Below are 16,619 nucleotides of genomic sequence, written 5' to 3'. Positions count from 1 at the left end.
AACTCAACCGCAACCGGATTTTTTTTCTGTCACAGGGGGCTGGCCAGTTGCAAGCCCGACAATAGCCCCGCAACTGCAAGCGACGCACCCGACCGCAACTGCATGTCCCCCAACATGGTTTCAACTGGACCTTTTTTTATCAGAGGGGGCAGCGCGAGAGGGGGCGGGCCAGTTGCATGTCCGACACTAGGCATGCAACTTCTGTTGGAAATATGCCCTAGAGGCAATAATAAAATGGTTATTATTGTATTTCCTTGTTCATGATAATTGTCTATTGTTCATGCTATAATTGTATTAACTGGAAACCGTAATACATGTGTGAATACATAGATCACAACATGTCCCTAGTAAGCCTCTAGTTGACTAGCTCGTTGATCAATAGATGGTTATGGTTTCCTGACCATGGACATTGGATGTCATTGATAACGGGATCACATCATTAGGAGAATGATGTGATGGACAAGACCCAATCCTAAGCATAGCACAAGATCGTGTAGTTCGTTTGCTAAGAGCTTTTCTAATGTCAAGTATCATTTTCTTAGACCATGGGATTCTGCAACTCCCGGATACCGTAGGAATGCTTTGGGTGTACCAAACGTCATAACGTAACTGGGTGACTATAAAGGTGCACTACAGGTATCTCCGAAAGTGTCTGTTGGGTTGGCATGAATCGAGACTGGGATTTGTCACTCCGTATGACGGAGAGGTATCTCCGGGCCCACTCGGTAATGCATCATCATAATGAGCTCAATGTGACTAAGGAGTTAGCCACGGGATCATGCGTTACGGAACGAGTAAAGAGACTTGCCGGTAACGAGATTGAACGAGGTATTGGGATACCGACGATCGAATCTCGGGCAAGTAACATACCGGTGGACGAAGGGAATTGTATACGGGATTGATTGAATCCCCGACATTGTGGTTCATCCGATGAGATCATCGTGGAACATGTGGGAGCCGATATGGGTATCCAGATCCCGCTATTGGTTATTGGCCGGAGAGGTGTCTCGGTCATGTCTGCATGGTTCCCGAACCCGTAGGGTCTACACACTTAAGGTTCGGTGACGCTAGAGTTGTTATGGGAAATAGTATGTGGTTACCGAAGGTAGTTCGGAGTCCCGGATGTGATCCCGGACGTCAAGAGGAGTTCCAGAGTGGTCCGGCGGTGAAGATCGATATATTGAACGAAGGGTATTGGAGTCCGGAAGTGTTCCGGGGGTACCAGGCTATGGCCAGCATGACCGAAAGATGTTTCGGGAGCCCCGGCAAGTGTTGGAGGGCCTCATGGGCCAAAGGGGAAGGGGCAAACCAGCCCACTAAGGGGTGGTGCGCCCCCCACACCCTTTCCCACGTTACTTGGGGAGGTGGGGCGCCTCCACCTGGCTTGGGAGGAAAGCCTCCACCTGCTTGGCTTGGGGGGCAAGTTTCCCTAGGATTTTCCCTAGGGAGATCCAATCTGCTTGGCCGCCGCCCCTAGGGGAAACCCTAGGGCGCCTTCCCCTCCCCCCTTGCCCCTATATATAGTGGAGGGGTGGGAGGGCAGCCATACCTCTTCCCTGGCGCAGCCCTCCCTCCTCATACACCTCCTCCTCCTCCTCCGTAGTGCTTAGCGAAGCTTTGCCGGAGAACCACGAGCTCCATTGCCACCACGCCGTCGTGCTGCTGGAGTTCTCCCTCAACTTCTCCTCTCTTGCTGGATCAAGAAGGAGGAGACGTCCCCGGGCTGTACGTGTGTTGAACGCGGAGGCGCCGTCCGTTTGGCGCTAGATCGGATCTTCCGCGATTTGAATCGCTGCGAGTATGACTCCATCAACCGCGTTCTTGTAACGCTTCCGCTTAGCGATCTTCAAGGGTATGAAGATGCACTCCCTCTTTCTCGTTGCTAGCATCTCCTAGATTGATCTTGGTGACACGTAGGAAAATTTTGAATTATTGCTACGTTACCCAACAGTGGCATCATGAGCTAGGTCTAAGCGTAGATTCTATGCACGAGTATAACACAAAGTAGTTGTGGGCGATGATTTGTTCAATTTGCTTACCGTTACTAGTCTTATCTTGATTCGGCGGCATTGTGGGATGAAGCGGCCCGGACCGACCTTACACGTACTCTTACGTGAGACAGGTTCCACCGATTGACATGCACTTGATGCATAAGGTGGCTAGCGGGTGTCTGTCTCTCCCACTTTAGTCGGATCGGATTCGATGAAGAGGGTCCTTATGAAAGGTAAATAGCAATTGGCATATCACCGTTGTGGCTTTTGCGTAGGTAAGAAACGTTCTTGCTAGAAACCCATAGCAGCCACATAAAACATGCAACAACAATTAGAGGACGTCTAACTTGTTTTTGCAGGGTATGCTATGTGATGTGATATGGCCAAAAGGATGTGATGAATTATATATGTGATGTATGAGATTGATCATGTTCTTCTAATAGGAATCACGACTTGCATGTCGATGAGTATGACAACCGGCAGGAGCCATAGGAGTTGTCTTAATTTATTGTATGACCTGCATGTCAATGAAAACGCCATGTAATTACTTTACTTTATTGCTAACCGTTAGCCATAGTAGTAGAAGTAATAGTTGGCGAGACAACTTCATGAAGACACGATGATGGAGATCATGATGATGAAGATCATGGTGTCATGCCGGTGACGAAGGTGATCATGCTGCGCCTCGAAGATGGAGATCAAAAGGCGCAAGATGATATTGGCCATATCATGTCACTTTATGATTTGCATGTGATGTTTGTCATGTTTACATCTTATTTGCTTAGAACGACGGTAGCATAAATAAGATGATCCCTCACTAAAATTTCAAGAGATGTGTTCCCCCTAACTGTGCACCGTTGCGAAGGTTCGTTGTTTCGAAGCAACACGTGATGATCGGGTGTGATAGATTCTAACGTTCGCATACAACGGGTGTAAGCCAGATTTACACATGCGAAACACTTAGGTTGACTTGACGAGCCTAGCATGTACAGACATGGCCTCGGAACACAAGAGACCGAAAGGTCGAACATGAGTCGTATAGTAGATACGATCAACATGGAGATGTTCACCGATGATGACTAGTCCGTCTCACGTGATGATCGGACATGGCCTAGTTGACTCAGATCATGTATCACTTAGATGACTAGAGGGATGTCTATCTGAGTGGGAGTTCATTAAATAATTTGATTAGATTAACTTAATTATCATGAACATAGTCAAAAAGTCTTTGCAAATTATGTCGTAGCTTACGCTTTAGTTCTACTAAGATATGTTCCTAGAGAAAATTTAGGTGAAAGTTGATAGTAGCAATTATGCGGACTGGGTCCGTAAACTAGGGATTGTCCTCATTGCTGCACAGAAGGCTTATGTCCTTAATGCACCGCTCGGTGTGCTGAACCTCGAGCGTCGTTTGTGGATGTTGCGAACATCTGACATACACGTTTTGATGACTACGTGATAGTTCAGTGCGTAATGTTAAACGGTTTAGAATTGAGGCACCGAAGACATTTTGAAACGTCGCGGAACATATGAGATGTTCCAAGAGCTGAAATTGGGATTTTAGGCTCGTGCCCACGTCAAGAGGTGTGAGACCTCCGACAAGTTTCTTAAGCCTGCAAGCTAAGGGAGAAAAGCTCAATCGTTGAGCATGTGCTCGGATTGTCTGAGTACTACAATCGCTTGAATCGAGTGGGAGTTGTCTTCCAGATGAGATAGTGATGGTTCTCCAAAGTCACTGCCACCAAGCTACTTGAGCTTCGTGGTGAACTATAACATATCAGGGATAGATATGATGATCCTTGAGCTATTCGCGATGTTTGACACCGCGAAAGTAGAAATCAAGTAGGAGCATCAATTGTTGATGGTTAGTAAAACCACTAGTTTCAAGAAGGGCAAGGGCAAGAAGGGATACTTCATGAAACGGCAAATCAGTTGCTGCTTTAGTGAAAAAACCCAAGGTAGAACCCAAACCCGAGACTAAGTGCTTCTGTAATGAGGGGAACGGTCACTGAAGCAAAACTACCCTAGATACTTGGTAGATGAGAAGGCTGGTAAGGTCGACAGAAGTATATTGGATATACATTATATTGATGTGTACTTTACTAGTACTCCTAGTAGCACCAGGGTATTAGATACCGGTGCGGTTGCTAAGTGTTGGTAACTCGAAATAAAAGGCTACGGAATAAATGGACACTAACTAAAGGTGAGATGACGATATGTGTTGGAAGTGTTTCCAAGGTTGATGTGATCAAGCATCGCATGCTCCCTCTACCATCGAGATTGGTGTTAAACCTAAATAATTGTTATTTGGTATTTGCCTTGAGCATAGACATGATTGGATTATGTTTATCGCAATACGGTTATTCATTTAAGGAGAATAATGGTTACTCTGTCTATTTGAATAATACCTTCAATGGTCTTGCACCTAAAATGAATGGTTTATTGAATCTCGATCGTAGTGATACATATGATCATGCCAAAAGATATAAGATAGTAATGATAGTACCACATACTTGTGGCACTGCCACTTGAGTCATATTGGTAAAAACGCATGAAGAACCTCCATGTTGATGGATCTTTGGACTCATTCGTTTTTGAAAAGATTGAGACATGCGAACCATGTCTATTGGTATATATGCATGAAGAAACTCCATACAGATGGATCATTTGGACTCACTTGATTTTGAATCACTTGAGACATGCAAATCATACCACATGGGCAAGATGATTGAAAGGCCTCGTTTTCAGTGAGATGGAACAAGAGAGCAACTTGTTGGAAGTAATACATTTTGATGTGTGCAGTCCAATGAGTGCTGAGGCACGCAGTGGATATCGTTATGTTCTTACTTCACAGATGATTTGAGTAGATGCTGAGTATATTTACTTGATGAAACACAAGTCTGAATTATTGAAAGGTTCAAGTAATTTCAGAGTGAAGTTGAAGATCGTCGTGACAAGAGGATAAAAATGTCTATGATATGATCATAGAGATGAATATCTGAGTTACGAGTTTGGCACACAATTAAGAAATTGTGGAAATTGTTTCACGACTAATACCGCCTGGAACACCATAGTGTGATGGTGTGTCCGAACATCATAACTGCACCCTATTGGATATAGTGCATACCATGATGTCTCTTATCGAATTACCACTATCGTTTATGGGTTAGGCATTAGAGACAACCGCATTCACTTTAAATAGGGCACCACGCAATTCCGTTGAGACGACACCGTATGAACTATGGTTTAGAGAAACCTAAGCTGTCGTTTCTTAAAAGTTTGGGGCTGCGACGCTTATGTGAAAAAGTTTCAGGCTGATAAGCTCGAACCCAAAGCGGATAAATGCATCTTCATAGAATACCCAAAACAGTTGGGTATACCTCTTATTTCAGATCTGGAAGCAAAAGTGATTGTTTCTAGAAACGGGTCCTTTCTCGAGGAAAAGTTTCTCTCGAAAGAATTGAGTGGGAGGATGGTGGAGATTTGATGAGGTTATTGAACCGTCATTTCAACTAGTGTGTAGCAGGGCACAGGAAGTTGTTCCTGTGGCACCTATACCGATTGAAGTGGAAGCTTATGATAGTGATCATGAAACTTCAGATCAAGTCACTACCAAACCTCGTAGGTCGACAAGGATGCGTACTACTTCAGAGTGGTACGTAATCCTGTCTTGGAAGTCATGTTGCTAGACAACAATGAACCTACGAGCTATGGAGAAGCGATGGTGGGCCTGGATTCCGACGAATGGCTCGAGGCCATAAAATCCGAGAGGATCCATGTATGAAAACAAAGTATAGACTTTGAAAGAACTACTTGATGGTCGTAAGGCTGTTGGGTACAGATGGATTTTAAAAGGGAAGACAGATAATGATGGTAAGTATCACCATTAAGAAAGCTCGACTTGTCGTTAAGATGTTTTCCGACAAGTTCAAGGAGTTGACTACGATGAGATTTTCTCACTCGTAGCGATACTAAGAGTCTGTTGGAATTGTATTAGCAGTTACTGCATTATTTATGAAATCTTGCAGATAGGATGTCAAAACATTGTTTCCTCGACGATTTTCTTGAGGAAAGGTTGTATGTGATACAACCAGAAGGTTTTGTCAATCCTGAAAGATGCTAACAAGTATGCAAAGCTCCAGCAATCCTTCTAAGGACTGGAGTGGGCATCTCAGAGTTGGAATGTACGCTTTGATGAGATGATCAAAGATTTTGGGTTTATACAAAGTTTATGAGAAACTTGTATTTCCAAAGAAGTGAGTGGGAGCACTATAGAATTTTTGATGAGTATATGTTGTTAACATATTGTTGATCAGAAATGATGTATAATTTCTGGAAAGCATACAGGGTTATTTGAAAAGTGTTTTTCAATGGAAAACCTGGATTAAGCTACTTGAACATTGAGCATCAAGATCTATAAGGATAGATCAAAAATGCTTAATAGTACTTTTAAATGAATACACACCGTGACAAGATTTTTAAGGAGTTCAAAATAGATCGGCAAAGAAGGAGTTCTTGGCTGTGTTATAAGGTGTGAGTATTGAGTAAGACTCAAGACCTGACCACGGCAGAAGAGAGAGAAAGGACGAAGGTCGTCCCCTATGCTTTAGACGTAGGTTCATGCTGTGTACCGCACCTGAAGTGTGCCTTGCCATGAGTCAGTCAAGGGGTACAAGAGTGATCGAGGAATGGATCACATGACAGCGGTCGAACTTATCCTTAGTATCTAGTGGACTAAGGAATTTTCTCGATTATGGAGGTGGTAAAAGAGTTCGTCGTAAGGGGTTACGTCGATGCAAACTTTGACACTAATCCGGATGACTCTGAGTAGTAAACAGGATTCGTATAGTAGAGCAGTTATTTGGAATAGCTCCAAGTAGCACGTGGTAGCTGCATCTACAAGATGACATAGAGATTTGTAAAGCACACACGGATCTGAAAGGTTCAGACCCGTTGACTAAAAACCTCTCTCATAAGCATAACATGATCAAACCCTAGTAAACTCTTGGGTATTAGTCACATGGTGATGTGAACTTTGAGTGTTAATCACATGGTGATGTGAACTAGATTATTTACTCTAGTGCAAGTGGGAGACTGTTGGAAATATGCCCTAGAGGCAATAATAAAATGGTTATTATTGTATTTCCTTGTTCATGATAATTGTCTATTGTTCATGCTATAATTGTATTAACTGGAAACCGTAATACATGTGTGAATACATAGACCACAACATGTCCCTAGTAAGCCTCTAGTTGACTAGCTCGTTGATCAATAGATGGTTATGGTTTCCTGACCATGGACATTGGATGTCATTGATAACGGGATTACATCATTAGGAGAATGATGTGATGGACAAGACCCAATCCTAAGCATAGCACAAGATCGTGTAGTCCATTTGCTAAGACCTTTTCTAATGTCAAGTATCATTTCCTTAGACCATGAGATTGTGCAACTCCCGGATACCGTAGGAATGCTTTGGGTGTACCAAACGTCACAACGTAACTGTGTGACTATAAAGGTGCACTACACGTATCTCCGAAAGTGTCTGTTGGGTTGGCACGAATCGAGACTGGGATTTGTCACTCCGTATGACGGAGAGGTATCTCTGGGCCCACTCGGTAATGCATCATCATAATGAGCTCAATGTGACTAAGGAGTTAGCCACGGGATCATGCGTTACAGAACGAGTAAAGAGACTTGCCGGTAACGAGATTGAACGAGGTATTGGGATACCGACGATCGAATCTCGGGCAAGTAACATACCGATGGACAAAGGGAATTGTATACGGGATTGATTGAATCCCCGACATTGTGGTTCATCCGATGAGATCATCGTGGAACATGTGGGAGCCGATATGGGTATCCAGATCCCGCTATTGGTTATTGGCCGGAGAGGTGTCTCGGTCATGTCTGCATGGTTCCCGAACCCATAGGGTCTACACACTTAAGGTTCGGTGACGCTAGAGTTGTTATGGGAATTAGTATGTGGTTACCGAAGGTAGTTCGGAGTCCCAGATGTGATCCCGGACGTCACGAGGAGTTCCGGAATGGTCCGGCGGTGAAGATCGATATATTGGACGAAGGGTATTGGAGTCCGGAAGTGTTCCGGGGGTACCAGGCTATGGCCAACATGACCGAAAGGTGTTTCGGGAGCCCCGGCAAGTGTTGGAGGGCCTCATGGGCCAAAGGGGAAGGGGCAAACCAGCCCACTAAGGGGTGGTGCGCCCCCACACCCTTTCCCACGTTACTTGGGAAGGTGGGGCGCCTCCACCTGTCTTGGGAGGAAAGCCTCCACCTGCTTGGCTTCGGGGGCAAGTCTCCCTAGGATTTTCCCTAGGGAGATCCAATCTGCTTGGCCGCCGCCCCCTAGGGGAAACCCTAGGGCGCCTTCCCCTCCCCCCTTGCCCCTATATATAGTGGAGGGGTGGGAGGGCAGCCATACCTCTTCCCTGGCGCAGCCCTCCCTCCTCATACACCTCCTCCTCCTCCTCCGTAGTGCTTAGTGAAGCTCTGCCGAAGAACCACGAGCTCCATTGCCACCACGCCATTGTGCTTCTGGAGTTCTCCCTGAACTTCTCCTCTCCCCTTGCTGGATCAAGAAGGAGGAGACGTCCCCGGGCTGTACGTGTGTTGAACGCGGAGGCGCCGTCCGTTCGGCGCTAGATCAGATCTTCCGCGATTTGAATCGCTGCGAGTACGACTCCATCAATCGCGTTCTTGTAACGCTTCCGCTTAGCGATCTTCAAGGGTATGAAGATGCACTCCCTCTCTCTCGTTGCTAGCATCTCCTAGATTGATCTTGGTGACACGTAGGAAAATTTTGAATTATTGCTACGTTACCCAACAACTTCAAGTGTGGCACCCGACCGCAACAGCATGTCTTTTAGCCCGACCGCAACTGGACTTTTTTGTTCTATCGGAGGATGCACCGGTAGAGGGGGCGGGCCAGTTGCAAGCCCGATAATATCCCCGCAACTTCAAGTGCCGCACCCGACCACAACTGCATGTCTCCCAACATGGTTGCAACTGAACCTTTGTTTGGTTGGAGGGGGCGGGCTAGTTGCATGTCCGACACTAGGAATGCAACTTCAAGTGTCGCACCCGACCGCAACTGGTGTTTTTTCTGTCGGAGGGGGCGGGCCAGTTGCAAGCCCGACAACAACCCTGTAACTGCAAGCGCATCACCCGACCGCAACTGCATGTCCCCTTACATGGTTTCAACTGGAACTTTTTTGGAGGGGGCGGCGCGAGAGGGGGCGGGCCAGTTGCATGTCCGACACTAGGCATAGAACTGCAAGTGTCGCACCCGAGCGCAGCTGAATGTCTTGTAACCCTACCGCAACTGGAATTTTTTGTTTTGTCAGAGGGGGCGCCGGTAGAGGGGGTGGGCCAGTTGCAAGCCAGACAACCGCCTCGCAACTGCATGCACTACACCCGACCGCAACTGCATGTCCCCCAACATGGTTGCAACCGAACCTTTGTTTTGTCGGAGGGGGCGGCGGGAGAGGGGGCGGGCCAGTTGCATGTCCGACACTAGAAATGCAACTGCAAGTGTCGCACCCGACCGCAACTATATGCCTTGTAACCCGACCGCAACTGGAATTTTTTGTTCTGTCGGAGGGAGCGCCGGTACAGGGGGTGGGCCAATTGCAAGCCCGACAACAACCAATTGAACATCGTCCATGTTGTACTCGCATGCAACTGCAAGCGACACTAACCGGGCGCAAGCAAGGGGTGTGTGGCTGGGTGCTTGGGCGGCCTCGTATGTTGTTTTATTATTGACTTTTCATTATTACTTTTCTACTTTTTGTTTTATTTATGTATATATTTTGTGTCTTGGATTTGTATTTATTTTCTAAATAGTGCTGTTATGTTTTTTAATAAAAGAGACAACTTCGCCCATGTGCAACTTAACACATTTTTTCTTTTTCAAAAAATTGTGCCACTAGTTATACCACGTAGTTGCATGTTCGACGACTACACTCAATTACATTTTTTCTTTATATATATAGGGTCGCGCTATTCGTCATCCTGGGTGAGGAATAGTTATTCTTCACCCCTTCTCTATTTTGACATCAATGCACCATATTTTTACGAATTTTGTATTATTTCATACATAAAAAAGAGAACGTAAGAAAATATGTACTCGCCGTAAAAAATATTTTATGTTACGTAAAATTACGAATGTAAAAACATACATAAAATGTGATTTTTTTGGTCTTATAACCTATATTTTTGTTTTTTGTACCAAATTTTACATATTGAATCAATATACATGTAACTATTTATATTCTAAACGTAATTTATTTAGGAAGCGATCGTAAGATTACATCGGGTGAAGAATAACTTATTCTGCACCCTGGGTGATGAATAGTAACACTATATATATATACTATTCATCATCCAGGTTGCAGAATAAGTAATTCTTCGTCCGAGGTAATCTTACGATCGCTTCATAAATAAATTACATTTGGAATACAAATAGTTACATTCATATTGATTCACTATGTAAAATTTGGTATAAGAAAACAAAAAAATAGGTTATAAGACCAGAAATATCGCATTTTATGTATGTTTTTACGTTCGTAACTTTACGTAACATAAAATATTTTTTACGGCAAGTATATATTTTCTTACGCTCTCTTTTTAGTATGAAATAAGACAAAATTTACGAAACGTAAAAATACGGTGCATTGATGTCAAAATAGAGAGGGTGTGAAGAATAACTATTCCTCACCCATGGTGACGAATAGCGCGACCCATATATATATATATATATATATATATATATATATATATATATATATATATATATATATATATATATATATATATATATATATAGTATATATGCAATTTAGTTATTTTTATTTTAAAAGGTACCACCACCTAGATGCACACACATCGACAATGACGCAGTTGCATTTCTCATTGCTAGTGTGCAACTTTTAAAAGACATGACATCTATTTGTACACACTGGGTTTCTTTCCTTTTTTTTACTTTTTTTCTGTTGCCTTTTAATTTCTCAGTTACATAAATGATTTTGAAATGATACAAAATGATTCAACTTGTATGTCCTTTTCCTCCAGTTTTTTCCCATCTTATTCTCTGTTGTTTACATTTTTCTTCAGAACTTTTTATACAAAGTGAGCGAATATATTTTTGATCCTCTCGGTGGTTTGTCAGCAAAACAAGAAAAATGAAGATTCAACATAGAAGAAAAAGAAAAGACAAACCGGCCCAACAAAAATCTGCGGTGAGACAAGTCCAGCCTAATAATACAAAATACAAAAGAAGAAAAGGGTACACAGAGAGAGAGGCGGGCCCAGCCCAACACAGGAAGAAGTAACAGCCGCGAGAACGCACAAACAATAGGCTGCGTACAAACATGGATGACACCCTCAAAAGGAAAAGGAAATTTGATGACGTCAGCAACTTAGACTTCGCGAAGTCTCAGTCCACTTAGACCTATACAGACCTTGCCTAATTTATACTCGGTGCAAATCCGTGTACTTTTTTTGCCCTACTACTTAGTCCTGGGGAAACATGTATGTACAAACTCTAAATGAACTGAATTAAAACACTAAGAAACTGAAGTGCATGCCAATGCAAAGTAGGAGGAGTAGTACGAGAGAGATTGTCCATTTTTCTTTCATGAAATTGCTCTATTTATGGACTCCAATCCGTCAAGCCTCCCCTCTTCTCGTATCATAGGCAACCCTTGTTGTTCCACAAATATTCGAATCTGAATGCGCTCGCGCTCCTCTCCGCTGTTCGACGCGTCCAAGTTCAGAAAACACGCTCCGTCAAGCTGAGACCATCATTCACGCTCAACAACAACGGCCACCGACTCGGCCACGTCTCCGGACTTCCTCCGGCCCGCTCGCCTCCTGTGGCGCCCCTCCCTGCTCCCGCCGCCGCCGCTGCTGCCATTGTCAGGCGGCGCAACATACACGAACGGGCCGGCGAGGCTATCCTCTTCGAGCGCGAGGAGCGGCTCGAGCGCACTGACGACGGCGGACATGTGCGGGCGGGACTTGGGGTTGAGGCTGACGCACTTGTAGGCCAGCGCGGCGGCCCTCTGCGCGGCCCCGCCGGCGTACTGCCCGGCGAGGTTGGGGTCCATGACGCGGTCCAGGCGCCGGGAGTCGTTGAGGTAGGGCCGGGCCCAGTCCACCAGGTTCTGCTCCCGCGGCGGCCGGCTCTTGTCCACCGACTTGCGCCCCGTCAGCAGCTCCAGCAGCACCACGCCGAAGCCGTACACGTCGCTCTTTGCCGTCAGATGCCCTGGAGATGAGATTCAAATTTGAATGAGACGAAATGCATGGATGTAAACTAACCATCTCCGGATTGGACCGTGATGAACATTCGCGGGTTATCCGTAAATATCGGTGCGTTGGTAAACATTTTACCTGTCATGATGTACTCGGGTGCGGCGTAGCCCTGCGTGCCCATGACCCGGGTGGAGACGTGCGTCTCGTCCTCTTCGGGCCCATCTTTGGCTAGCCCGAAATCCGATAGCTTCGCTTTGTAATCCTATAAACATGGTTCAAATTTTAAAAGGTTAACAATGCTACTCAACTGCTCCTGCACGGTAATTATATTGCTGTATCACTGAACCAAACTAAATAGATAGACTAGAGGTATGCTTGCACTAAGAGCCGGACACTCAGTGGGTAAGGCAGAACCAAACTAATAAGACACACTAGCGGCGTGTCATTTGTGCAAGAGTCAGTCGCTGGATCAGTGGGTAAGACTGAACCATACTAATCCAACAACTCTGCTAATCGACAATCTGATCAATCACATCAGTCTCTATACGAGTCAGTCTCAGTACGAGACGGATCCGCAGCAATAGTTGAAACTGGAAACCCGACCCAGTCCAGTTCACAGTGTGCAAGTCAATCATCTGTTGTTCAGTGGTTGGCATTTGGCAGCCAGACAACTTGAGCAGTTTAGTTTACTCGCCGCGAAAGACCAAACCCACCACCAAGTCGTATATATCTTTGGAAGTAGTACTAGTACAGACTACAGAGGGGTAGGCCGGGTAGGTGAAGGATCAATCACGGCCGGACGTACGTACCGAGTCCAGCAAGATGTTGGAGGTCTTGAAGTCCCGGTAGATGACCGGGTTCTGGGCCTCATGGAGGAACGCCAACCCTTTGGCGGCACCCAGGGCGATCTTCAGCCGTGTTGACCATTGCAACGACGCCGCGTATTCTGCATGCACACACCACGTATAGTTAACCCAGAGCAATCAGGCGATGCAACCAAAGTTGGAAGAACCATGTATAGTTAACCAAGCAATGGGTGCACATGGTGACAAAAAATATGCAATTAATCAAGAACAAGTATCGCGTGTTCATGTTCACTCAACTCTGAGTGCTACCCTGTTGCTCTCACTAATAATAAATAAAAGCATCAAGCATCTACACTATAATTTTGTCCCTCTTCCCTACGGCCGGTGATCGCGATGAATCCCGCATTATGTGGTCGGCACAGTTCGCAACTTTTGACTTAGGAGCGAGTTATATCAGCTGGAGTACATGTACTCCTATTTATCCAAAAACCACGCGTTGGAATGGGAGGCCCAGGTTTAGTGAAACAACTTTGCATAAAGATTAAAGCAAAACAGCTACTAGCAGAGACAAGACAAGAATTGGTGCAGGTGTCCTATCCGTCTACCACCTTTTTAATTTTTGGCGGGAACCCTGTGATTAAGCATCGACGAATTAGACAGGCGGCAGGACGCAGCACCAAGAGAGCAAAAAGGAAATGCGGTGTGAAGATAAAATATCAAAGTGGTTAACCGAAAACGACCCCAAATCTCTCCGATATATACGATCTCCGTGTACATATGCCAAAGAGATCAGATGATGCAACGCCGGAAACGGACAGGTCGGTCTGAATCCGTCGGGGGAAAAGGGGAGGGGTGAATTAATCAAAATCAATTAGAAAACTGATGAAGGGTGCGGAGCAAGGAAAGCCACTGGATCCGTCGAGCGGGTTGGTAAAACCGCAGCCTCCGGTTCCAGTTGGATCGATGTGTGACTCTGGAATCTCTCTCCCTTTTGGGTTGATGAATGATGCGGCGAGGGAAAGGAGACCGTCGACGGCAACGTCTCAAGGAATATCCCTTTCTTGTGGGCTGCAAGATTGACACTGCGTGCCACACTAGCTACTTACACTATTCCTTCTTCTTTTTTCGTGTTTAACTCCTTAACACACACTAACCGCACACACATGACGAGATAATTAAGCACTTAACCAAAGTTGTGGTAGGTATCAGGAACTTTTCTGAAAGGGTAGTTTTTTGGAACCATAGCCTCAATTGCGATAGTTTTATGCTATTTACGCCTCTCTTTTTTTTTTCTTTTTCTTTTTTGCCGTTTACTTATCCTGTTCAAGCAGCCTCCGTGTTTAACTTTTAAGACATATAGTACATGATTAAGCAATCTAATGGCATGTGTTTTTTAACCTTTGGACCGCGTCACGTAAAAATATATTTCGAAGTTAATGTAGAAATGCAAAAAATAAGTAATTATTTTGAGGTTTTTCTGAATCTACTTACTTCTGAAGAGAAGCTTCTCCAGGCTGCCCCTGGTCATGAACTCGTACACGAGGAGCCTGTGCTCATCCTCGTAGCAGTAACCGATCAGTTTGACCAGGTGAGGATGCCTCAACTGCCCCAGGAATATGACTTCAGTCTGAAACGTGGAAAAAATTCACAGTTAGTTTTGTGCCGATCAGTCGGATGTACTCCATCTGAAATAGAAATCGTCAAGAAATCACACATGTAAACGTGCTAATTCACTACTACCATCCTTTAAACTAATCAGGCAGAAGGGTAAATTAACAATGGCAGCCCTTTGAGACAAGCAAGCAAACACTGTTTTATTGAAATTGTCCTGGGCGTGCGTGTTGCCAAGCATCCACGTACAACTAAAACTTTCTTAAAAGATCAGACGTTCATCTTGTGGAGAGAATATGTCAACACCAAGGAAACTTCTACTTGTAAGAAAGGACTTCGTGTGTGGTTTGGAATATTCAGAAATCAATTTGAAATATTAAAACCATATAGAGGTAGGTATGCTACAAGTCTACAACATATATACTAATCAAGTGCAATAAGGAGACGATTTTTTCTTCCAAGTCCATCTCACGGTTTGCTGAATTAAGAAAAATACATGATCATTTTCAGAAAACCTACAAGCCCATTTCAGAAGGAAAAAACTGCATGCAGGAATGGCTTTCAACTCGAATGCTTCTGATAATCATTCAGAGCAGCTCAACTAACTTTGAACAAGCAAGACTCGTGGAGAAAATAAAGTAGACTAATCCCACGGCGCATTTTCGGTAAACCCATAGATGATAGATGTACGTACGTATCACTACAAATTGGACACAACATTCATTAACATTTCCATTAAAAAAAATCTCCAATTGGTAGTATAATAGCTACTCTAATTCAGCAAGTAGTTTAATTGCTGGGCCAAGACCTACAAGTAGATCAATTGACTAAGTACGTGTACATGACAAGTGGTAATTAATTAGCTCTGCACTTGTCAGTAATTTTATTTGGTAATGAAGCAGGAAGAGCTAGGCGGCGAGTGCATACGTACCAGCCACTCGTTGTGGCCCTGGTTCCCCTCGAGGTCGAGCAGCTTGACGGCGACGGGCTGCGCGCGGAGCCCGGGCTTGACCTTCTCGTCGACGTAGCCCTTGTAGACGGGGCCGAAGCCGCCCTCGCCGATGAAGTTGGTCATGGAGAAGTCCCTGGTGACGGCGCGCAGCTCGGCGATGGTGAAGACGTGCAGGTCGGACCCCGCCAGCGACAGCGACAGGTCCTCCGGCGACACCATGCCGCCGCTCATGCTGAGGTCCGAGAAGGACATCCGGCCGTGCAGCGACCGGCTCGGCCTCGGCGCCTTCCCCGCCGCCGCCACCTTCCTCTTGCTCTTCTTCTTCTTCTTGCCGCCGGGGGGCTTCCTCTCGCCCTTGCCGGCGGCGGCTGCGGCGGCCGCGGCCTCGGCGTGCGAGCTGAAGCACCCGAAGAGGGACCTCCACGCCGACCTCGCCATCGGCGCGCGCGGGCGATTCCGTACGCGTGCGTGCGTGCCTTCCCCGTGTGCGCGTCGCTCTGCTCTACCTGCTGCTTTGGCCGTATCGGGGTATATATACACACCACACGGGTGGGGGTGGGGGTGGGGATGGGGGTGGGGTGGTGGTGCACTGGTGCGGGCGCCGGCCGGAGCTCGTCTTGGTTGCGGCTCGCTCGTGTGGGGTGGTGCGGATCAACGGCGGGGTGCGCTCCGGTGTGACGTGGCGGGGGCAGCTGCGAGGGATGGACGGACGGGATGGGGTTCGCTGGGAGGCCGTTTCTTTCTTTTTCTTTGACCCGCGCGGGCCGTTGACACCGCGGCGCGGGGAAGGGAAGGGAGGTTTCTGCGCGCGCCGTCAGTTGGAACGGCTCGTATCTGGCGTTCTCACCAGAGCACGCCGTGCGTCTGATTAGAGACGGACGGTCCAGATGGGGTCGATGTGGTACGTAGGATGATCTTGTGGTACGTGTACTTTGTGCGTCCGTTTCAGATTGGACCGACGAGAGCGCCAAATGGATCGAGAAC

General features: G+C 46.0%; 1 protein-coding gene across 1 annotated transcript; it reads right to left on the bottom strand.

The window, feature by feature from the left end:
• Nucleotides 1–11,338: 11,338 nt before the first annotated feature.
• LOC109747767 (serine/threonine-protein kinase RIPK) lies at nucleotides 11,339–16,396 on the bottom strand. Its single transcript, XM_020306797.4, has 5 exons — nucleotides 15,615–16,396; nucleotides 14,564–14,699; nucleotides 13,076–13,212; nucleotides 12,405–12,528; nucleotides 11,339–12,279 (listed from the first exon to the last, which is right to left on the bottom strand). Exons 1-5 carry the CDS (start codon nucleotides 16,071–16,073, stop codon nucleotides 11,813–11,815), a joined length of 1,323 nt encoding a protein of 440 aa, XP_020162386.1. The 5' UTR covers nucleotides 16,074–16,396; the 3' UTR covers nucleotides 11,339–11,812.
• Nucleotides 16,397–16,619: the final 223 nt, after the last annotated feature.

This window comes from Aegilops tauschii, chromosome 4 (genome assembly GCF_002575655.3).
Source record: "Aegilops tauschii subsp. strangulata cultivar AL8/78 chromosome 4, Aet v6.0, whole genome shotgun sequence".
Taxonomy (NCBI): Eukaryota; Viridiplantae; Streptophyta; class Magnoliopsida; order Poales; family Poaceae; genus Aegilops; species Aegilops tauschii.
This window is presented reverse-complemented; position numbering and strand designations above follow the sequence as displayed.